Source organism: Rhamphochromis sp. 'chilingali' (genome assembly GCF_963969265.1).
Source record: "Rhamphochromis sp. 'chilingali' genome assembly, chromosome: 17".
Lineage (NCBI taxonomy): Eukaryota > Metazoa > Chordata > Actinopteri > Cichliformes > Cichlidae > Rhamphochromis > Rhamphochromis sp. 'chilingali'.
In genome coordinates this window covers 15,413,326-15,437,198 of record NC_137944.1, presented here as the reverse complement: position 1 = coordinate 15,437,198, position 23,873 = coordinate 15,413,326, and the positions used below count along the sequence as shown (strand labels likewise).

The 23,873-nt window shown below is 41.6% G+C and overlaps 1 protein-coding gene across 1 annotated transcript in view; it reads right to left on the bottom strand.

Annotated features, from left to right (window-relative positions):
* Window positions 1-7,475: 7,475 nt before the first annotated feature.
* The window catches only part of kcnh8 (potassium voltage-gated channel, subfamily H (eag-related), member 8), a 57,722-nt gene continuing 41,324 nt past the window's right edge, over window positions 7,476-23,873 (bottom strand). The window contains exons 11-16 of the mRNA XM_080863151.1: window positions 18,017-18,231; window positions 16,807-16,845; window positions 15,733-16,028; window positions 13,733-13,845; window positions 13,475-13,554; window positions 7,476-9,002 (exon numbers count right to left, since the gene is read on the bottom strand). Of these exons, the coding sequence (XP_080719277.1) occupies window positions 8,412-9,002; window positions 13,475-13,554; window positions 13,733-13,845; window positions 15,733-16,028; window positions 16,807-16,845; window positions 18,017-18,231 (1,334 nt within the window). The 3' untranslated portion in view covers window positions 7,476-8,411. The remainder of the gene's footprint in view (window positions 9,003-13,474; window positions 13,555-13,732; window positions 13,846-15,732; window positions 16,029-16,806; window positions 16,846-18,016; window positions 18,232-23,873) is intronic.

The window sequence follows — 23,873 nt, the reverse complement described above, 5'->3', positions numbered from 1 at the left end:
AGCATTTCTCCCTGTTTTTCTTCCTTATGAATGACTTCTTCACAGCCATTTTTCCACTGAGAGATGCTTTCCTCATGTCCTAATGCCCTATTTCTGGCACTTTTTCTTTTGTCATCCATTTATCCAAATGCTGCATACGATGATGATGCTTTCACTAATACCAAACATCTATGGGTACACTGAGGTTCATTACATGGAATATAAATGGAGCTGGCTCCAGAGAAAAGAGGTTAAAAATATTTAACCAACTCAAAAAACTACAGGCGGATGTTGTCCTATTACAAGAGACCCACAGACCTCTTAGAGGTCCGAATGAACTTAAAACACCTGAGTTTCCCAATGTGTTCTCAGCTTGTTATAATTCTAGACAAAGGGGAGCAGCAATTTTAATACATAAAAATATTAATTTCACAGTACTCGATACAGTTATAGATCCAGAGGGTAGATTCTTAATCATTAAACTATCTATACGTGATAAAAAGCTATGTATTGCAAGTGTATATGGTCCAAATGTTGATGATCCCTCATTCTTTCACGGTTTTTTCAGTGCACTCTCTGAACACTTAGATGGCACACTTGTTCTTGGAGGTGACCTCAACCTTGGACTAAATGAAGACATGGATAGGCTCAATACAGCGGGAACTCAGCGTAATTGGCAGTCCACAAATATAATCAAACAGTATATGAACGACTTTGGTCTTTGCGATGCATGGCGCTCCCTTCACCCCACCAGTAAGGAATATACTTTTTTCTCACATGTCCATCACTCCTACTCTCGTCTGGATTATTTTTTGGTCAGCAGCTCACTGCTGAACGACATTTCAGACACTGAGATTCACCCTATAGCTGTCAGCGATCATGGTCCTGTATCTTTAACACTAATGCACAAGAATAATACTACGCCAAGAAAAAACTGGAGATTTAATATATCACTACTTAAAGATGAAGACTTTATTAAATATTTTAAAAAAGAGTGGACTTCATATTTGGACTATAATGACACTCCCGAAACATCAGCTTCTGTTCTATGGGAAGCAGGGAAAGCTGTGATGAGAGGTAAAATAATTTCTTTCTCATCACATAAAAAGAAAAAAGAAAACAAAAATATTCAGGAATTAGAAAAAAACATCAAATCACTAGAAGAAGCCTACGCGTCCCACCAAGATCAGGAAACATTGAACAAAATACGCAAAACAAAACTAGAATTAAATGAGATAATTGATAAAAAAAATTAAATTCTTAGTACAAAGACTACGCCTACAAAATTATGAACATGGTAATAAATCCGGTCAATTTCTAGCAAACCAGCTAAAAATAAATAAAGAAAAAACAACTATATGTGCTGTTCAAGATTCATCTGGGAACACAATATATGATCCGATACAAATAAACAACATTTTCAGGGATTTCTATAAAACGTTGTATTCACCACAAATAAACCCATCTAAAAAAGAAATTGATCAGTTTTTGGACAACATAACTCTTCCAAAATTATTGGACACTCAAGCAATGGCACTGGATTCACCACTGACACCAGGTGAACTCCAGGAAGCCCTGATAAGTATGCACAATAATAAGGCTCCAGGTCCAGATGGCTTTCCTGCAGAATTCTACAAAGAATTCTGGTCGATTCTAGCACCAGTTTTCTACAGAACGTTGTTGGAAATTAAAGAAAAGGGCAGACTTCCATCAAATATGAATTCTGCAAACATTAATCTCCTGCTAAAACCAGGCAAAGACCCTGTATATCCCTCAAGCTATCGTCCAATATCCCTTATAAATGTAGACCTTAAAATAATCTGCAAAGCTCTCTCAAAGAGACTGGAGAAAATAACCCCCCTCTTAATTCATCCTGACCAAACTGGTTTCATAAAAGGTAGGCACTCATCAACAAATACACGTAGATTACTTAATTTGATAGACTACTCATACAGTAAAAACCTAGAAACTACAATATTCTCTTTAGACGCAGAAAAAGCATTTGACAGAGTTAACTGGAAATTTCTATTTGCAACTTTACACAAATTTGGTTTTGGATCCTCTTTCATAAACTGGTTAAAAATATTATATAATTCCCCAACAGCTTGTGTTAGAACAAATGACCAGACATCCTCCAGCTTCTGTCTCTTGAGGGGCACCAGGCAGGGATGCCCACTCTCCCCTTCACTATTTGCAATTTTTATTGAACCACTAGCAGCAGCAATTAGACAGAATTCAGTAATTAAGGGCATAAAATGCAAGAACGTGGAACATAAAATCAGCCTTTATGCGGATGATGTGTTACTCTTTCTCCAAAATTCACAAACCAATATCTCTGGGGTGATTGAATTGATAAACTCTTTTGCAAGAATATCAGATTACTCAATTAACTGGTCAAAATCTACAGTCCTACCGATTAATTGCTCCTTCCATAATTCCTCTTCTACACCACTGCAATCGGGAAATATAAAATATTTAGGTATTAATGTTTCTCCCAAGCTTGCAGATCTAACTAAATTAAACCATATCCCACTTTTAAAGAAGGTAGAAGATGATCTGGCTAGATGGAAATGTCTACCCATATCACTCATGGGAAGGGTTGCCGCTATAAAAATGATGGTCTTACCAAAAATAAATTATTTATTCTCAATGATCCCAACTAAACCGCCACAAGATTGGTTCAGATCTCTAGATTCATGTATGTCCAAATTCCTTTGGAAAAATAAACCCCCACGTATAAGCTTAAAAACACTACAAAAGACCAAGGATAAAGGAGGACTAGAACTGCCTAACTTTCAGCACTACTTCTTAGCCAACAGGCTTCAGTTTATCTCAGGATGGCTAAAACATACCCTCTTAGATGAACCTTGGCTAGATGTAGAACAAGCACTCTGCAATAATCTAGAGATCTCAGACCTACCATTTATCAGCTCAAACATCCAACGACATGAATGCTTTAAAAGCATCAACATCAGCTCTTCTTTGACAGCATGGTGGGAGTTTCTAAAATTGACGGCGTCTTCATTAATCCCATGCAAACGTACACCTATCTGGAACAACCCTGACATATTACAAAACAATAATATGATAAACTTTTCAGATTGGAGTGATAAAGGAATCAAATATTTAGAACATATACTAGAAGGAACAGAATTTATTTCATTTGACAGACTAGTTACACAATATGGGATCAACAAGAAAAGATTTTTAGAATATCAACAAATTAAATCCATAGTAAAAAAGAAATTTAAACCGGGTCAAGTTGAACTACAAACACCACCAAGTGTGGTTCAATTTCTTACTCTTAAACCCCCCAAATTACTATCCAAAATATACAGAATGCTTTCTAAAACAGATGAATCAATATCACTTCCTATTGCAAAATGGGAAGCGGATTTATCAGTTAACTTAGACCTAAACTTCTGGTCTCAGATTTGCTTAAAAACCTTTCATCTAATTAGAAATCCCAGTCTTCAATTAATTCAATACAAAATATTACATAGAGTGCACTATACAGGTCATCGGATGTTCAAGATGGGCTTTACGTCTACCAACAACAGCTCACACTGCCAAACCAATTCACCGGACAATTATATCCACGCTCTTTGGTTCTGTCCACCAGTTCAGAAGTTTTGGCGCGAGATATGTGAAGACTTATCGAAGTGTCTGAAATGTAACATTCCAACTTCCCCCTTAGTGTGTTTGTTGGGCAGCTTAGATAATGTCACTTCAGAAAAGAATATAGCCCATATGGTTTTCACTGCCCTATGCATAGCCAAGAAAACAGTCCTCATGAACTGGAAAAATAAAAATAATCTTAATTCTAACCAATATAGAAATTATCTATTAGATTACATTAGTCTTGATACAGCCTCTGCCACCACATCAGATCAATTGCTCTGGGCTCCTTTGATCAGCTCCATCACCTAGTGGGGGTGGGGGGTCATAGTTTGGTCCCGCCTTCACTGTTGTGATTGGTGTGGGGGTAGGGACAGGCTTAGGGCGTCGGGGGGTTCCCCGGAGGCATCTTCCTTGGGGGGCTCAACCCGGGGTAGCGGTCATGTCCGGTTAGGGGCTCTGTTGGCTCTCAGGTGACTGTTTCCTCGCGGCTGCGTGCAGCGGGGCTAGGGGAGGGTCTGTGCTGACGGACGTGGGTTACTGACCTGGTAGCCTGGCTGCCCCTGGGTGGGTCCGGGATGGGCGTGAGGTTCTGGGGGCGCTCCGTCTCTGGGCTGGGACCCGGACCGGGCCTCGGGGGCTTGGGTCCTGGTTGGTGTGTTGCCGGGGTTGTGGGCGGGTGGGTGCATGGGGGCCCAGCCCTGGAGCAGGGTGCCGCCGGTGCGTCGAGCCACCTGGGGGGCTCTTCAACTGGTGGGGGAGATTGTCACATCTTGCAGGAGCTTTCCTCTCCTCAGGAGCTCCCTCTGCAGGAGGGGGAGATACAGGAGAGGTGGAGGAAGATCTCAGCCTGGGTGTTTATTGTCTTATGTAGTCTGGAAGATGAGTGGATGGTGGGGTGGGTGCAGTTTTCTCTGTGGTGGGGTTGGGTGGACTGTCCCGGGCTCTGTGGGGCCGGGCGGCGCTGCTGCACTGGGCCCGGTCTGGATGGGCCTGGGCCCCCTTTCCCTGGCGGGTCGCGGAGTATGGGGGTGCCTACTGGGGTCAGCGGGGGAGCTGGCCCCAGGGAGGGGTCACTTGCCCCTCCCTTCCTTCCCTCCCCATCTCCAGCTGCCTCCCTCTTCCCGCTCCACCACAACCACCCACACATGCAGGGCCTTGGAGTAGGGGTATGTCACCAGGGTGCAGAGGAGGCTACCCCCCCCCCCCCTCTGTCCCCTTCTGGCTGCCTCTGCCTCAATTTTATCCCACAACTTAGACATTCACATTACTCACACTCTCATTACACATACATATAGGATCTTGGGGGTGGGCACGATACACGGAGTCCAAAGTACCATCAGGGTATACACCCCACCCCTGGCATCGTTGCCCACCTCTCAATTTTAAATACACGTAGACATTGAGGGCTAGCAGGAGGGACCATGCGCTTACCTGCTGCTCTCTGGCAGGTAGCTCCATGCCCTCCTGGGTTTTAAATGCACCTTAGAACACACATGCATCAACACTACAATGAGCGGGTGGAGGGAGGTTTGGAGTCTTCTCTCACCCCCATTCTCTGCGACCTGCTGGAGCAGGGGGGCTAGGACTAGGAGGAGGAGTTGGCCGTCCGACTGCGGTCTGGAGTGTGGAGCCTTCCTGCTGCTGCGGAGTCGGGGCGGTCTGCCTCCCCCCACCGCAGGGAAAAGGGAAACACCACCTGGGTCTGGGTGCAGTTCCCCCCTCCAGGGGCGGGGGCACCTAGACCCGGTTTGTAGAGTACGCTTGGGGAGTGTGATCGTGTGTACAACGTCTCTTTATGTCTGTCTCCACGTTGGTTGAGTGTGGAGTAAGTGCATATGAGAGCATGAGGGTGGGAATGGATGTTTGTATCTGTGTGTGCCTGTATGTCTGTGTCTATATGTCAGGTTGGGTGTCAGGCGCCACCTCTCTGGGGACATCTCAGGCCCTCCAAGGTTTGGAGGCCTATCTCCCCCTACCACCACTTCCCCTGCCAGTGGCGGACCCCCTCAGACATCGGTGCGTTGGTGGTTCTTTGTGTCCGGGGATGGGCGTCCAGGTACACACCGGCTCACTCCTTGGTGGCCGCTTATCGGGGCCTGGAGCCTGGGGCTCGCTCGGGCCACTTCGGAGGTGGGGTGCCCCCGGCCTCTCGGCCTGGGGCTCGGTCACTCAGGCGCAGCTGGCTGCCGGCGGAGCTCACGGGCGCGTCACTGCAACTCCCCCTGGCTTCTGCTCCGCGGCTGCTGAGTGAGCCCTCATCTGGGACTCTCCTCAGCTCTTTCCGGGACAGTGGCGCAGCTGCCCCTCTGTTGGTCTTCCTTGGTCTCTTGTGTTCTGGGGGCCTCTGGATGTCTGGAGTTTTGATCTCCTCCACACCTGCTTCATGCCCTGGAGGACGGGGCTGTGGCCCCCCCACACCCTCTAGCAGATTATTACATGAAGGAACCTTTTAAAAAACAAGCGCGTCCATGCTCACAGGTGTACACACGGGTGATCACACCCACAAACTACACCCTTTTTGGCTCCTACCTCAAAGCACACTGTGTTCTGTTGATCTTATGTGCTGCACAATAATGTTTAATATTTAGTATTTACTGTCATATTCCCATATATCATTGTGATGTTGTTTATTCTATTACTCTTGTTCTCTTCTGCTTGCTTTCTTTTTTCTTTCTCAGCAGGTGATCCAGGTGATTGATATATGCATTTTTTTTCTCTGCCCATTCTGTTGGTTTTTGTCTTTTGCCCTTCTCCCCCGTCCCTCTTCTCAGCTGTTTCTCTTTCCCTCTTTCTTTCTCCCCTTCTTTCCCCCAGTCAAGTCTGTCCCGTATTCAGTAAGTGAAAATAAAATAAACAATAAAAGGTGAATCAAATGGACCATTACGGCAAGGCTGGGATGGTCAGTTTGGTAAAGTAAATCCGTTGGGCATCTTTCTTTGCCTTTAGACAACAATTCTGATGGCAAAAGAGCCAAACGGGACAGTTTGTTCTTAGTGAATCATCTTGTTGGTGCAAAAATACTATTTCAGTCCTGTCAAACTATTTTTCCTCATCATTTTTTACAGAATCAACTTGAAAAATGTAAGCACATTATGATAACAAAATTTCTGAAGATACAAGTATGGCTCCTTGTAAGGAAAATAGAAATGAGGAGTGGCTCAACACTTTTGCACAGGAAATTGTAGCTCCTTGGATGTTGTGCCCTTGAATAACCTCTTTTCAGTTCTTGAATGTTTTACTAAACAAAAAAAACAACAAAAAACATAGTAGGTAACAGTCATAATTGCTGTTTATTAGCATAACATTTTTTTTATCTAATAAATATCAAAATGTTAGGGATAAAAGTTTGATTACAGTACATTCCATTTGCAGAGAAGCAGAGTCAAACCTACATGAATCCAAAAGAGAACAGTAGATCTGTCGGGATGAGAGTTATGACCTTTTCCTGGTTTAGGATTGCATCAGCTGATACCAGCAAACAGCACTGCCATAACTTTTTTATATACAGTAGCATCATTTACTGCCATCCCACACTCGTGCAATTTCTGAGGTAAAAAAATACAGCTTTAGTATCGATACATTCATAGAAATATAAAAGCGTCTTTATGTCCTTATTGTGCTTTTATGTGAGGATATTGCCTTCTTTCTGAGCAGTTGAGAAAGTGGATCTCAGGATTGATGACCCTGGAGAAAAAGTCTACATTGCGGATCATAAACCAATTTAGCATCGGTAATATTTGCTCCAGGCCTTTTCACAACATGGGCGACTATCTTGTGCTAAATTAATCAGATTTTTTTTTTAACTAAGCCCACATCCAATAAATATGCATCAGTAAAATGCCAGGTTCAGCTATTAAAGACTGAACTGTGTTTCCTTTAACTAGATAGATAAATGGCAAGCTGGATTTCCACAGGGTGACATGCAGCATGTTAATGTTTGTCTACAGGCACTACTCAAAAGGCTCGGATAGGCATGCAGAGAGAGAGAGAAAGGAAGGAAGGAGAAAGAGAGAGAGGTGTATGGAGAGAAACACTGGAAAGGGGAAACGGAGAGGGAGAAAGAAAGTCCCTGTGCTCTTAGTGACAGACAACAGCAGGGGCTGTGGTGCCTGAGGCACACCATACCCTACCACCACCTCCTTAACTGTCTTCTTCCACCCCCACCTCCCACACTTTCCCGAGGGCCAGCGGTGAAGAGCACAATACTTCCCATCTCTCTACTCACGCCGTTCTGTGCTCCAAGTCCAACCAGTCACTGTTCCATGAAATCCAGAGCATCTGACACTGGTTGAATGAGCAAGGAAAAAGGGGTTAAAAGAGAGGGTTGCCCTCCACAACACACCCTCACCGCTTGTTCTAAACCCAGCACTCCCAGTGCTTTCTCCTCCTCCAGCATGAAACCATTTTCAGTCAAAAGCAAAAAAAAAAAAAAAAATCTTCTTTTTCTCCTCCATCCTACATTATGGCACAGGCTTGCTGTGGGGGAAGGTACTGGAGGTAAGCTGATAGTTGCCGCTACGGACCAGAAAGACCAGAGCTCCACAACCGACCCAAGCCTCTAACAACACGTAGTTTCTATAAGTTAAAGCTAACACACCTAAACCTTCTGTACTTGTTTTCATGCAATGGGGATTTGAAACACGTGCCTTTAAACAAAAAGAAGAAAAACATCTGAGTTGTGTCCCTGTAAACATTTTCCAGTGGTAGAGGGGACCCCAGTTTATCAGTCTTAGCTTGAGTTTAGGAAAATATCCCAAAAAGTGTTCTTGAGAAAGTCCTGCAGACTCCAAGACATTTGTGATTAAGGTCTGCTACAAATCCTTGGTTGGGTTGTGGTTGACATCCCCGAGTCCAGTTTGAGGAGAACCACCAGAGCTCTGAATAAGACCCTCATGTCCTCCGTCCTGCGGAGGTGGACTGTGTGCACCTGGCCTAATGGAGCTAGAAGCCCTGCCTCTGCAGTGGGGAAACTCTGGAGAGCTGAGGTGCGACAAAGGCATGTGTGGCTCTGAGATCACAGAGGATGGCTGCACTTGAAGGGCCAATGAGCTGGCAGTTGGAGATGGAGTTGAGCTGGGAATACCTATGTCCCCCAAAAGGAGGTCTTGGGTTTTGTGTATGAGGGAGTGGCACAATGTGCTATGCTGCTGGGACATGATGAGGGGGGAGGAAGGTAACGACATGGGTGTTTCTGTCCACACTGTGGCAGTCTGAGAGGGGAATGGTGAAGGGAAAGTCTGACGGGAGGGGGAATGGTGTAGGTATGTGTGGCGTGCTGGGGAGTAATGTGTGGGGCAGACTACTGCAGGTTGTGGCACTGACGTCATGAGGGTCTCCATGAGTTGAGCCATTCTCTTCATGACCTGCCCCAGGTCGGCCACTTCTCTCCGAAGGGTGCTCACCTGCAGAAACAAACAAGAATCAAGAGACAATCTGCCTGTAACTATGGCTGGTATACATCATCCAAAGCACTCCACAAGTATTGAAAATAAAAAAAATATTGTGTTGGTGTCATATGGGTTACAATGTTTTTTTTGTTTTTGTTTTTGCGGAAGCAAGCTTGTAATTTATTTTAAGTCCCTGTGTGGTAGCTTTTACTGGAATCTGCAGCTACCGTCCTAGATTCATATGCATATTTATAGAAAATGTACACAATAAAGTGCATCTTTATCCCACCCTTCCCACTGTATGTTCATTTTTAACAGTCCTACTGCTGCTACTGGTTCACACTAAAGGCATTCAAATGTAAAAAAAAAAAAAGGGAAAAAAAAGGTTGGCTTGGTTTGTTTGTCCCAGCGGTTAGTGCGCCGACTACAATTAGACAACCATTTAAGTTGTTTTTGTCAGTGGATCGTTTTGTTAGACTTTGCAGGAAAGTAGTGCAATAACGAGGATCCACAGTGAGCTGTGAAAAAGTACTGCATACCAAACAAACTGCACACCTCCCACCAGGGTACCAAAATTCCTCAGGCTGCTGAATACAGATCACACTCTCTGCTCCACGAAATCAGAACATGGCTGAAAATTGTTACGGCTGACTTTAGACAATGCTTTTTGGCTGTGTTATAAAAAAAATATGCCACTAATGTTGTCCATCTAACAGCAATACTGGCTTTATTGTCTAGAGGATGAGTGTCAAATTTAAGGCCTGGGTCAGCTTTGGAAAATATGAAGGAGGACATAAGTTTTTGGAGCAGCTATTCACACTCCACCAAAGTAGTTAAGTGACAGATAATGACATGAAAATTACTATTTTTCCACTGTCTATTATAGAAATTCTATTTTAAATAGAAAAAAGAACATTTTCATCAATCAACAAAAATGTTATGTCTGTCTGGGCGCTGAGCTACCAGAACCTTTTCTGTAATTTTACACATATATCACGAAGAAAGACTGAGACATTCTGTTGAAATTGCACTTCTTTTTTTTTATAATATGAAGATATTTTAGGGAAAACCGAAGAACTAACTTCCTCTACAGGCGGCGCAATAAACCAAGCGGAGATGGTTCCTATAATCCGCTAATTTCCTTGATTACTTTCATACTCCCTCAGCAATTGAAAGGTGTTCCTCCCAAAGTGTACGGCGTAGTCTAAGGAGCGTGGAAAGATGCTTTTCTTTCTAAACTCCTTAGACTATGATGACTTGGATCACTGAGAACCTTCACATACAACAAAGCAAGCCAAATTATTCCATTAATATGCTCCAAAAGCACAAACAGCACCAGAACCATGTGGAGGCCCAGTTCAGCAAATCCATGTAGAATTATAATGAAGGAAAGAAGGGTTAGACACATAACCCCAAAACTTTTACTAGACTGCAAACCAGTAAGGTTGGCCATTTCAGTTTATGGGGACTGATTCAGATCCAGCCTCAAGTGGCCACTGGAGGAACTGCAGTTTTTAGAACTTGAACGTGGGCTTCATTTTGCAGTTCTGGAGGTTTATAGCTACAATCTACAAGACTGCATTTGCTATATTTTGCTTAACAAATTTGACTATAACTCTCACATTCCAGTCATTACCATCAAATTGATTTTTCTGAATATATGACACAAACTTGTGAGGAGACACTGCTAATCAACAAAAAGCCACAGATTATGAATTTGTTTTTTTCAGGTCAGCCCTTCCAGGTCAAATATCTATTTCGTGCCTGCCGTTTTGCATGTAACTTCAAGCTGCTATAATTGGTCATTACACTGATGAGGGGGGTTGCTGATTAGTAGCTCTCTGCACGTGGCGTGTCCACAGAAGGCACGACCATGAAGTGCTGCCAATGTGCCATCTGCTTCTGCCAGTCAAAGCACTCATGACCATTCATCAGGCCAATCATGCACGCCAGCGCAACTGGATGCACATCAGCCCCCAGCGGGACACACAACTCCAGGTGGGAATTGCTCTGGTCGCTGCATGAATATGTCAAGAGGTGATGAGGATGAGCACTCAAGTATATTGTGATCACGACAGACCTAATCAGGCTGGGAACTTCCATTTCCTCTCTCAGCTCACATTGTTATGTTGCTGCCTAGGCGAATGTTGTCCAAAGTGATTACCTGGCTCAGTCATTTTTAGGCAGGATTTTTAGCGTCTTACAGCATTGAGGTTGTTAAACTTTGATCAGCATCACGAAACCCTGACCAAAATCCTACTTTTGCTTTTATCATAGAAAAACATCCCCCCTTTTTCAATCTCTCCCTCTCACATGTGGCCGGGTCTAAACTCTGACTCTGATAAAAATAGAAAAGCCAAGAGTGGCGGTCCAGTCCAATCTGACACGCTGTCAACGTGATTCTAGTACGCCCACGTCAGAGATAGACGGGTTAGAGAAACAGCAGCGATGCAGCGACAGGTACCCTCAAAGTCAGTAAGAGCATAGTTAGACCAAACAAAGCTGATGTTTACTTATCCATGAGTGTTTTAAAAGTGTTGAGCTGTAGTGCTGCAGTGCATAAATATAGTAATCCAACATATTAAACAACAGCAGGAAATTGCATGAATACTAAAATCCTGATTGCTCTCTATGCCGCCTGGGAGATCATGCAGTGAATAAATTCACAGTGCTTCCCTTTGCTTACTGTTTAGCTTATTGCATGACATACATATGATTGATATGTACTCATTTTAGTTTAATTTAAGACAGGATTATTTAAATTTCTCTTATATGACAGACTGATTTAATTCTATCATCTGCTTAAAACTTCTGCTGTATTCATGCCTTAGTTTCAAGTACCTGACTTTTTCTTTGTTTCTTATTGTTCATTGTGTTCAAAAGTGGGTCGCTACTGATGAGCAGGCATGCCTATTGTGTTGTTTCATGTCTTTCTAGCAGCCTCTTTTAGTAATTATGCATCTAATTACTCAAGCTGTTCAGGTAATGCTCCCATTGCTCCTGCTCTCCTATGCACATGATGATTTCCTTGGCGTAGTACAGAGGTCACCATGCTAGGCCTCATTTGAATTTGAATTTCTCCCACTGGATAAATAAACGGTCCTGTCATGGCGCCAAGTCGCAGGGCAAGTGTAAGAGGCCAAAGAGCAAGAAGTATGTCTTATAGCAGCATGAAGAAAAATCTGGAGTTAACATGGTGAGAATGTGGTATAGGTCTGAATGATGTTAACCTTGTAAGCCTTTGGCTCAGATGGCCTTACTGAATTTTGAAAAAATAAAGTTCGAGCTTTGTTATTCAGTGGTAGTGACTCCTTTGAATAAAGGCAGAAACAAGAAGTGAAAATTACCCCCTTGGATTATCATCTCAACAGGAACCTCTTCTGATTTTGATTAAAAATGACAAAATTGGGTATCTCACTAATGCTGAATAAATCAGCCAGTGCTAGCATAGCTTAAAATAAATGTAATTTCTTTTTGCCTATAAATGATTTTTTTGTCTCCTTTGTCGTGCTTTTGTTGGACTAGTGTACGTTTGCATGGGGAGCTGATAGGGTTCAAATCAAACGGCCCTTTTCATCTCCTATGGTGATCGCTTTGAATGGATCCAAGTGTGGATTAACAGCCTACAAGACCATGCTGAGGTCCTTCCTGTTAACCACCGGTCACCCACAGAGACAGAGGAGGCACAGAGCCAGTGTGCATAACTGTGAAAAGGCTGTGCCATTGTCTTTCCTCTCTTTTATAGATTTCTTTCATTACTCATGCTTTACACACATCATGTTTCTACTAGCAACAACAGCAAAAAAAAAAAAAAAAAAGTCCAGAGGATCTCATTTATTTGTCTATTTTTTTTACAGGTTATCTCTTTCTCTTTTCTCTCTACCTCAGTCATCCCATATGATACACACCAAGGCTTAACAGGAGGAGGCGAACACTCCTCCTCACCTGCCAAGGGGTCTAATGTCAATTTAGCCGCCCGCCAATCAAAACCATAGGAAACAGCACGGCAGTCTGTTTGCGTGTATGTGTGGACATTTTAAGTTTGACAGAGCACCACGAGAATTAAAAATAAAAATATGACTAAAATCTTCAGCATTTCAACTGTATGTTAATGTGAAAAAATACAAATAGAGAAAGATTAAGTAAACGAAACGAACTAATAGGGTTTAAAATGCTTATTTGTTTGTCGTTTTTGCTTCATTACTTCCCTCAGTCCTTTCATCTGTCTTGTGGCTGACATGCTGATACAGCCATATGGTTTGTGCTTACTTGAGCCCTGTCTCTCTATCTCTATCACTCTCTGTCTCACCACAGTCATGTTTCTATGAGAGCATTAAACTTAATCTAAGATAACAAACTCCTCTTAATTCTTGCTCTTACCATAAACTAATTTTTTAACTTAAAATCGAATCATTTAATATTGTGTGAACTTGCTTTTTGTAATCCAAAAGGAGACGAGGTCCCTATAAACGCACGCAAGATCCCACCTGTTGATCGAGGTGTCGCAGTTGTCCTCTGGTCTCCTCCGCTTTAGCTGCTAATTCGGCTGTGCTTATGCGCAGCATATCTGTAACAAATAAGAAATGTATAATTCCCTTCAATCAAGGACCAATATACACCCCACAGTTGATTGCACTACAGCCATTATACAGCCATTAAGCACTCTGTCTACAAAGTGTTTTTGCATCTGGGACAGTAAATGACATAGGTTCATGTCTGTGAGTTGCGCTACATGAAGAGAATACCTGTGGTTGGTGCTGAGGCACTGGTTGGTTCACTGACAGGATGGCCTTGGTTAGAGAAGGAGAAGGCCAGGGAGCTCTCTGTCCCCTGACTGTCTTCAGTACCATCCACTATCCTGCAGAGAGATATTATTATATTATTGTGCAATAACACTACACAATGTACACATTTTGGTTATTGCATTATGGTGCTATTCCCTAAAATATTTTAGGCCAGAAATATAAGATTATGTGTTTAAAAACAAACCGAAATTTTCCATATATTTGAAATTCATAGTTTTAACATCAACACAGTATTTAATTCAATGTGAAGCATATTTGTGAATATAAACGGCAATTTAAAAAATATGTAGCTGAATTCTATATATATTACAACAGATTTTGTGTATTTAGCCAGTTATTTTTATTTCTATATAAGATAGTTATATAAGTTATATACGAATAACCAGCTTGTTTGATTTATACTCTATGTCACTGACAAATATTCATCCCATTCAGTTTATTATGTTGGCTAAATTAAAATGATCCAGTCTAAACCATGATGAGCATAAAGACTGGAAATGGGGTTACATCTTTAAAAATACAGAAATGTCTCTTATAATACATTTTAAACCCTCTATTTAACCCTTTGTCCAACACATGTCATACAATAGTGTGTGTTGGACAAAGGGTGAATGTGAGTATGATATGAACCCACGTTCATCTGCTTCACTTCCACACATTCAACTGGCAAATGAGTCATGTGATTCCTACTTAAGCTTCTCCAGCCTGTCCACAGTTGCTGTGAAGATGCAAGCCACTTTGCAACCCACCTTCACCTCAGTCTTTCTTTATATATAATGTCTGACTTAACTAATACCACGTCTTCTGATGTCTGCTCTGTTCGTTCTGGGATCTTGCTGCTGTTCCCTGACTTCTGCTTTCCATGTACATGAGTGAAAGTGCATGGAGGTCTCTCATCAGGAATTAATTAATGCAGTTGGTTCCTCCTTTCCATAATGATTCATTCATGTGTGTGTCATTAGAGAAAGTTTTAACACGACTCTATTCAGTGCTGTGAGAAACGAAATGCCTCCCATGATTCAATAGCTTACAGAACCACTTTTAGCAGCAGTAACTTGCAGTGAAGGTTTTCTGTATGACTTTATCAATAACTCATAGCATTGTGGAGGAATTTTGTCCCACTCTGCTTTACAATGTTGCTTCAGTTCATAGAGGTGTCATGTATGCACAGCTCCTTTACGTTCCTGCCACATGATCTTAGAGGATCGTAGGGGTCTGTTGTAGCTTTAGCTGCTGGACAAATAACCTCATATTTGACTCTAGAATACTTTGGTTTACAAAGGTGTTCATGGTCAGCTCAGTGACTGCAAGGCATCCAGGTCATGTGGTTGCAAAACAACCAAATGACCTGTGATTCTGCTCATATGCTGTTTTTGGATTTTACCAAACATGTTGCTGTATAGCCAAATAGCTTCACTTTGGTCTCATCTGTCAAAAGGACATTGTTCCAGAAGCCTTGTGGTTTGCTCAGATGCAACTCTGCAAACCTAACCTGTGCTGCCATGTTCTCTTTAGAAAGAAGAGGCTTTCTTTGTGCTGTCTTTCCAAACAAGCCATACTTATTTAGTCGTTTTCTGATTGTGCTGTCATGTATATTATAAATGTAACATTTAATATGCTGACTGAGGTCGTTGGAGTCCGAGATATATTTCTTCCATTTTGCAGTTTCTGTAAAAACTGCACGTTTCAGGGTGTGAAACCTTTTCTGTATACCCTCACTGATAGATCACATAATAGAAATTAAGAGGATTAGACTTCCATTAGTCTGTCACAGGGTTTAGTAAATACACATACTGTTTGTCACTGATGACACTTTTGAGTCATTTCTAGTTTGCGGCATATGCACTCTTCCAAAGAAATATAAAAATAGGCATAGCTTGGATTCACAGGGAAACAGGCCTAGACAGGAAGTAAGACCAATCAGTGGAGAACAAACTCACCTGGGGCTGAGATTGGAAGGATCTAAAGTGTTGAGAGTAATTTCCTGGATCTTCCTCCGAGACCTGCTAGAGTTTTGTGCCACGCTCTTCTGGCTGGGTCCGCACATTGGAGACTTCTCACCAGCCCCCCTGAGGTTCACTGCTCGTTTCTGCTGTGATAACAAAGATACGGTCACGGCCTCTTGCTCCTCTTGCTCCTCCAGCTCCTCCAGCTCCGCATCTTCCTCATGTTCCTCCTGTGCCTCTGTGATAGGTGGATAGCCCTGAACCACTCGCCCGTTCCTCTTCACCTCTGACTGAAAAAAAAAGCAAAATTTAATTAAAATCTAAAATCACTTTGGCTCATCTGTGGCTCATCATGGCCATTTCACTTTTTCCTCTGCAAAGTTAATAAAATGGTTCTTTATTTTTTTTAAGTAAACAAAATGTACTAATGACTTGTAAGTGCAATGAGTTGCCCACTCAGTTGGATAAAAGGTCAGATCAACAGTTTAGGTTGCAGATGTGTCCTGCAGAACAGTAAATGCAACACCTGACACCTGTCTCATTGAACACAGAGAGCTGCGTCTATCATTAGTGGTCTGCAATGAGCCTTCAGCTACAAGATGAGGTCTCAGCCTGATAATAGCAGAAGTAAAGACCACAGTCGCCTACTGAACCATCTTCCTCTGACAAAAATACCACCAGCGTGAGATTAATGTCTCATCGAGAGAGATAGACTCTTCTGTAAAATATTGGAACAGCTTGACAGTATATAGAGCATCTTATCGCCTTCTATTCTGGTGCCGCCATGATCTAATGACTGCAACTAATTTTGTGCAGAAGTGATCTATTTCGTCCTTCATCAAGTCTCAAACAATGATTGTGCCCATTATCGGTGACTGAAGCCTTCCGCTGAGTCACCCAACAAAGTTTTCAGAGTGCAGAAGCATCAAATTTCTTAGTGAGAGCTGATGAAAAATTCGGTGATGGCTGTTAACAAACAACATGAACTGATCGGACAAGTCTTTTAAATTAATGGCACCTGTCTAAAAGCTGTTTAGCTTCTGCTTGTGAGAGTGAGAATTTGGGTACCTGCGTCTCTAGAGCTGTTGTGGACAGTCTGGCCTTAACCTGGAAGAAAGCCAAAGAGGAAACACAGTAAATGAACTGCAGATAAGAGCAATTAAGCTGCCATCTTTCTTTTCTTGCTTTTAATTTACAGGTGAGTCAGTTCACAAGGTTATACAGTAAATTATTTTCTAAAGCCAGTATAAGAATAGAATAGATGATAATGACAAATACCCTAATGACCTTGATATAGTAGTACTGTAGTGGTAAATGCAGGATAGTAAGACCAAAAAAAAAAAGCAATCTCAACATTTCAGCCGCAAAACACCCCTCCATCTCCTGTCTTCATTTAAAGTCTATTGAGCCCTGCGGCATGCAGTCCGAGTGAGTGCGGGTGTGTGTGTGTTAATGATGTGTGTGCGCGTGTAAGTGGGCCAGCGGCGTTTGGGCAGGCGAGACAAAAACACCTGACTGTAATTACAGCAGTTCAGCTTCTCCAAGTCGGCTCAGCTAGCTCTCTCTCTCTGTAATTTTAAAGTTTCCAGACCCTTCTTGCTTTGCCGTCTCTAAACTCATCAGTCATTCTCACACATTAGTACAGTATCGTGATTCATTTCACCGAGAAATTGGCGAGAGCACATTAATTGCTTCTCTTGCACTGCTGTGGGTAATACCCAGGCATCATTAATTAAAAAATATTAAAAAAATCAGGATCTATTAAGGGTGTATGGAGATAATTAAAACAAATGAAAGATTTGATTTGGTGTTTGGCTTTGGGATCCCCAAATTTATTTTGCTTATTTAGTTTATTATTTCATTGCTATTGCTTTAGCAAAATTAGCACCTAACGCATGTCTTCTCACATCTTTCTTTCTTTTCATAGTTCCTTCTTTTGGCATCACAATCAAAAAACGGTCCATGGGGGATGTATAGTTAAAAATCAGTTTAAATCTCCTTCCAAGGAAAACATGATTTGATCCCGTGCTAAATTTGTAACTTTCCTCATTTATTTTGCTTGGATATGCTTTCCACAATGTAAAATAATCTCATGAGATAAGCTTTAAGAAGCTCCAGACTGAGAGCTATTGTTGATGATGTAACTGTAAATGATGTAACTCTCTCCTTTAAAATGAAACTACCACGAAGATTACAAACTGTTTGTACTAATTTCCCTCGCTTTATAAGTTAGCCAATTATATGTGGAATCAATACACCAATACTTGGATGGACTCACGTGTGCCTCGTGTCCCTCTCTCAGGTTGTACGTGAGGTCCTGCTGGATGTCCTGGACGAAGTGGTGAGAGTACTCAGGATAGAGGTCCAACACCTCATAGAGTCCTTTCAGGTTGATACACTGCAGGTCACAGTAGGTCAGGGCTTTCACATCTGCATTGGTTTTTATTACCCGGTTATCCAAGGACAGGTTTGCTCCGATCAGGTCACCTTTACCTGCTCAGGCAGAGAGAGAGTGAGATGGTCAGAAAAAGAGGTGACAGCATAATGTACACTGTGGTAAAGGGTGTTAGAGGCACAGACTCAGTAATCTTTTCTGCAGACGCATCGGGACACATCAGCGATAACTGAAAAGTTTATAAGCTTGGAGGGTGGAGAGGTCCTGGAGCAGAGTAATGCTTAGACATTAAGAGGATTATTCATTTATTCAAGACTCAGAATATAACTTCTTCTGAATTCTAATTAGTAACTTTGTCACTATTATAGACTGTATGTCTTCTATTATTACACTAAGTACTGAGCACAGTGTTGGTTAAGGCAGGGAAGGAAGACACACTCAGCTTGGTAAAGCTGAAAACAGCTGATCTCACTGCAAGCCCCCAAAGGTGATAGCTCAGCTAACACACTTTTACAAATCCTCATAGTAAATTTTATTAAGGGTGCACTACTAAGGAACCTTGGACTACATATAATTGCTGCTGCCTCTGCAAGCTTCTTTGGAACCCACCTCCACCTCAGCTTCTCCTTCTCACGTGGTGTCTGACTTAATCGATGTCATGTGTGTTGTAATTTCCACCTGTTCAACTGTGTACCTGGAGCCTTGAGGCTGCTATACCATGACAGAGCCACATACCACCAAACTCCACCTCTATCGAAAAAAGAAAGGCAGCCTGAAATTCTTTATTTGTTTATTACCCAAACGTCTTTTGCTAATTAACGTTTGCCACTGACTTCTTAGATGTTAAAGTATGAAGAGCATAAAGAGGCAACTGCAAATGCATCTGCAAGACCAAAAACTGAGCACTCTATTAACGGGAAAGCTTCAAGTAATACTGTTTAAAAAGCTAAACACTAATGACCAAGTAATACCAAATAGGAAACAAGCTTAATGAGAGAGAGAATAAACAGAATATTGCAGCGTTGTTTTGGTCTATAATTATTATTTATAAATCACTTCCACTGCTTTTAGTCAGTTTTACAGTTTGGGTGAAGTGGCTGTGACAGCTGTTCCTCTCCATACAGGATGAAGATAAGTGCCCCTTTAGAGTTAATATCCCTTAAGCAGAGATAAATTATTCATTATGGTCATTTCGTGGTGTGAACGCGGCTAAATTACACCACAGCTGATGGAGTGGCAGTCATGACTGTTCATGTTCTCCTTCTCTGTCGCTTTCTCAACCCACTCCTTCTCACCCCGGTTATTATTCCTCTCCTCTTTCATTCGCTCCCTCTGTTTTTAGAGATCCAACTGGTTCAGCTATATCAAAACCCTTTGTCACTGACTTTTCTTTCTTTTCCATCATCTTCCTTCTCCTCCATTTCCTCTTTTTCTTTTCTTGCTTCTTTGTTTCACTTCTTGTTTCCTGCTTTGTGTTTCCTGTCCGCTATTCGTCTGCTACTTTGTGTTTCCCAAACTTCCATTTTATTCTTAACATTTTAGCTTTTGTTGCATCATTCTGGTTTTTAATTTGCTTTTTTGTCTTCCTATTTACTTCTTTCTTTCTTCTTTGCTGTCTTTCTTATCTTTTTTTGTATCTGTCTCTTTCTAGGTTTCTTTCATTCCTGTCATCCCCATCTTCCTTTTTCAAATTCTCCTCTTCCTTTTCAGCTCACTAGATGCTTCCCCTCTGCCTCCATCTCCTGTTTGCCTTCTAACCTTTTTATCTGCCATGTTTTACTTCTTTCTGAGTTTCTCTGTCTTCTCCATTTTGTGTTTTCTTTCTTTTTATTCATTTTTCCTTTTCTTTTCATTTTTCTTTCTGCTTATCTTTCTGTCTTGTTAACTTTTGATTCCTTCTTCCTTATGTTCCTTCCTTTCTCCCTTCACTCACCAATCTGGACCTCAGCTTGGCTCACTTTTACTCTCATCACTTCTTCTTCTTCTCTTTCCTTTTTTCTTTTCTCATCACTTTCTCTCATCTTAAGCCCCATCCGTTTTCATTTACTTCATCTCATTTGATTCCTCTTGTTTTACACTCTTCTGCTTCCTTTTTTGCCCTCCCTCTTTCAGCACACGTTCTCTCCATCTTCCCAAAGTTTCTCCTCATCCTCTCACTCTTCCTGTTTTTGGTCTTCTGTCTGTTATGTGGTACTGAGCTGTGGCTATGGACTCGCTGTGTGGCAAGGAAGGGGGTGATAGAGAGAGACGAGAGACACATGCTGAGAGAGAGAGAGAACCTTTTTTTTTTCTTCAGACACTCGAAGTTAGCCTGACCTTCAGCACATAAGCACAGAGACAACGCTCTCCGCCTGTCAAGCCTACATACACATATGCACCCACCCACACACACACGCACACAAACACATGCCATTCAGCAGAAAACAGCAGAAAACAATTCCGCCTACTCGATACACACAAACAGGAAAAAACAGAAACCTTTTTTTCCCTCTTTTTTTAACAGGAGAAAAGGCATGCAGGTGTTGTTTCTACAAACAACTAGATACACACACAAAGATAACAATGCCAAAAGAGGAAAAAACCATGACAGATGGAGTTTCTTGAACCATCTGGCTGTCTTCTATTCTCTGTCACACGCACTTGTGACAGATAGAGTGTATTCCTGTGTCATGAACGTCAGAAAGCAAAAGCCAGTATGGTCACTTAGGGCAAGAGGTTGCATCGCACAGCAGATGTGCATGCTTGCAGATACAGCTCGAGTGAGTCTACATCTCGATTTGTTCTGCACACAAAGATGGGCATCATTTTATGAACTTTCAGAAAATTCTTCATCTCTAAGCTGAACATACTGGAGTTTTTTTTTTTTAAATCTTACTTAAAAAAATAGTCCATTACATATTGAGTATTAAGTATTGAGCACTGAAGAAGTTGAATGATTACCTTTATAACCATGTTTAATGTGTTAAAGTCGTTTTAGGAGCAGATTTTGTGACTCTTTTGTTCTTTTATCATTCTATCATTCTACCCTGTTATTCAGCTTTGGTATTAATAGTGGCAATGAAGATACAGACAAGACATGTGGGTGGAGAGAGAGCAGATTTGCACTTTATATTTAAGTTCCCATGAATATTAGTTGCCTACTATCGCTTTATAAGTCATTGGAAAGCATAATGATTTATTCTGCATGGCTGTGTTTTACAACTGCAAGCTCATTAACTAAGTGCTTTCCCTCAAAAATGTACTTAACTGCTTCTTCATAGTAACAAATCTATTATACATGGATTACAAGCTTAATATGGTTTGTTCAGTGTTGCATGTTTAAGGTCGCACAAGAACAACCATTTCTTAAGAAACTAAATAAATATGATCTATTCTCAAGTAACAAAAAACCCCCAAACAAAAACAAAAAATGTCTAACAAACTCTTATTAAGACTACCGATTCTATAGAGAGGCCCTCGCAGTTTGACATGTTGCACAGAGCCTTTTGATTGGGATCTGCCAGTTTAAGATGACCATTTGATACTTGCAATACGTGAGATGTTTTTAATCAGGCAAATGCATAATAAAAATGAATAATAAGGACAAAGAGACTTTGCTAAAGTGAAATGCAACTTCATAAATATGAAACGTCTGCAGCACACGTTTCTCTGTTTTATCTAATTTGTTCTTCTCAGGAGACACTACTGGCTGTGATGGCTTTTATCTTTATCAAGCTTTATTTTCCTTTATGCTTTATTTTAACCTTTTTCATTTACTTTTTCTTTCATTTGTATTTCACCAAGACTTCTGCTGTATAAACAAAACAGTCCTTTTTAAATAATTATTGTAATTTCATGAACAAAGACAGCGATATTTTTTCTCGGTTCAAGCTGACTCGCAGCTTTTGAGCACGTTGTGGAACCGTTAATGAGAAGCCCGTTTCTATTTTAGCACGCGGCTTCCTTTGGAATTGCTGAATCGGGGGGATCCACCTACTGAAATAGACTGTTTTTTGTATTTTTCTGTTTCTGTTGTAGAAAACACAGGAGTCAGTTCTGGCTTCAGATGCTGTAATTAGCTGCTGCTTTAGCAAATCAAATATCGATTTAAAACTGAAAGTGAAAAAGCAAATGAATTTGGCCTGGGGTGTCACATAGAGACCTACTTCAGCAAGCAACGAGGAACTGGGATGAGCAGCATTAAAACGATCAAGACTAGAAGAAACTAAAATGACCTAACTCTGTGAATTGGACTGATTAAATGTGCTAGACTCAACTGGACAGCACAGATTAAAGCTGACAGAAGACTGAATTACACTTCTGTGGAAAAGATATGATGAATGCTCAGCTGGACATAACTGGATTGCAATAGTTTAGCCTGGATGGAATTGGACAATTATGGATCGAATGGATCACTGGTATATGATATAAAACAATCGGCAAAGGTTGAATGTCTCTTTCATCACCTGCCAGTCAGCGCCGCTCATCCTCTATGGGCTTCAAGACATCACTAAAACATGCAGCCCAGCTTAAAGAAGAATGCAGCTCCTTCATATTATGTGCACAAATTGACAAGTCCTTCTTTGCCTACTGCAAAAGGAGATTGCTCAAAAATGGCATTTACACTCACTGGTCACTGCATTTGGTACATTTTCAACCGCTCTTTAACTCAAATATCTAATCAGCCAATCACACGGCAGCTTCATCCATCCAGCTCCATCAATATAGGCCTGTAGACATGGTCAAGGCGACCTGCCCAAGTTCAAAATGATTGTCAGAATGAGAAAGAAAGGTGATATAGGAGACTTCAAACATGCCATTGTTGTTGGCCGTTGGCTGGTTTGAGAATTTCAAACACTGCTGATCTACTGGGACTTTCCCACACGACAATCTCTAGGGTTATCAGAGAATGGTCAGAAAAGGAGAAAATGTCCAGTCAATGGCAGTTCCCAGGGTGCCTGTTTGGCTTCCAAGTTGAGCAGGCAATATGCTGCATGTGCTGGAGGGCTAAATGCTGTATCCCGGGTCTGACTCAGATCCAAGGCTTGTTGTCTCATCTTCACTGCACAATCTAATACAGACAAAAAGGAACCCCCAAGACATGCTTCTAGCTGATTGGAAGGCTGCAGAAGAATGTACAACAGATGTGCTACTGCTGCAGAAGACCACACCAGGTGGCACAAGAACAGGATACTTAGGCTACAATGTTGCCTGGTCTGACGATTCTCAATTTCTGCTGCAAAATTCGAATGAATTTTTAAATATGCACGGATCCATCCCACCTTGTTTGTGTAAATTGTTACAACCAAATGAGCATTGTTGCCTAACTGAGCTTAACCACAGCCTGAATATTGTTGCTGACCTATGACCCTGCACCATTATCTGATGGATGCTTCCAGCAGGATAACACACCATGCCACAAAGCTCAAATCATCACAAACTGGTTTCTTGAACATGACAATAAGTTCAGTGTACTTAAATGGACTACACAACCACTAGATCTCAATCCAATAGAGCACCTTTTGCAATGTGTTGGAAGATTCACATCATGGATATGCATTCGACAAATCTGCAGCATCAGAGTGATAATAACTTCAGAGGAATCTCTGCTGAGGCCAGTGAGTTGACTTTTTAACAAGAGCTTAATAATAATTCACTGAAAATGCACAATAGCCTCTAGGACAATGTAATCCTTCAAATTCAAAACAATTAGCCTATTTTCAGGATGGGCTTTTACACAAAGAGCCACGCAGAGCTTCGT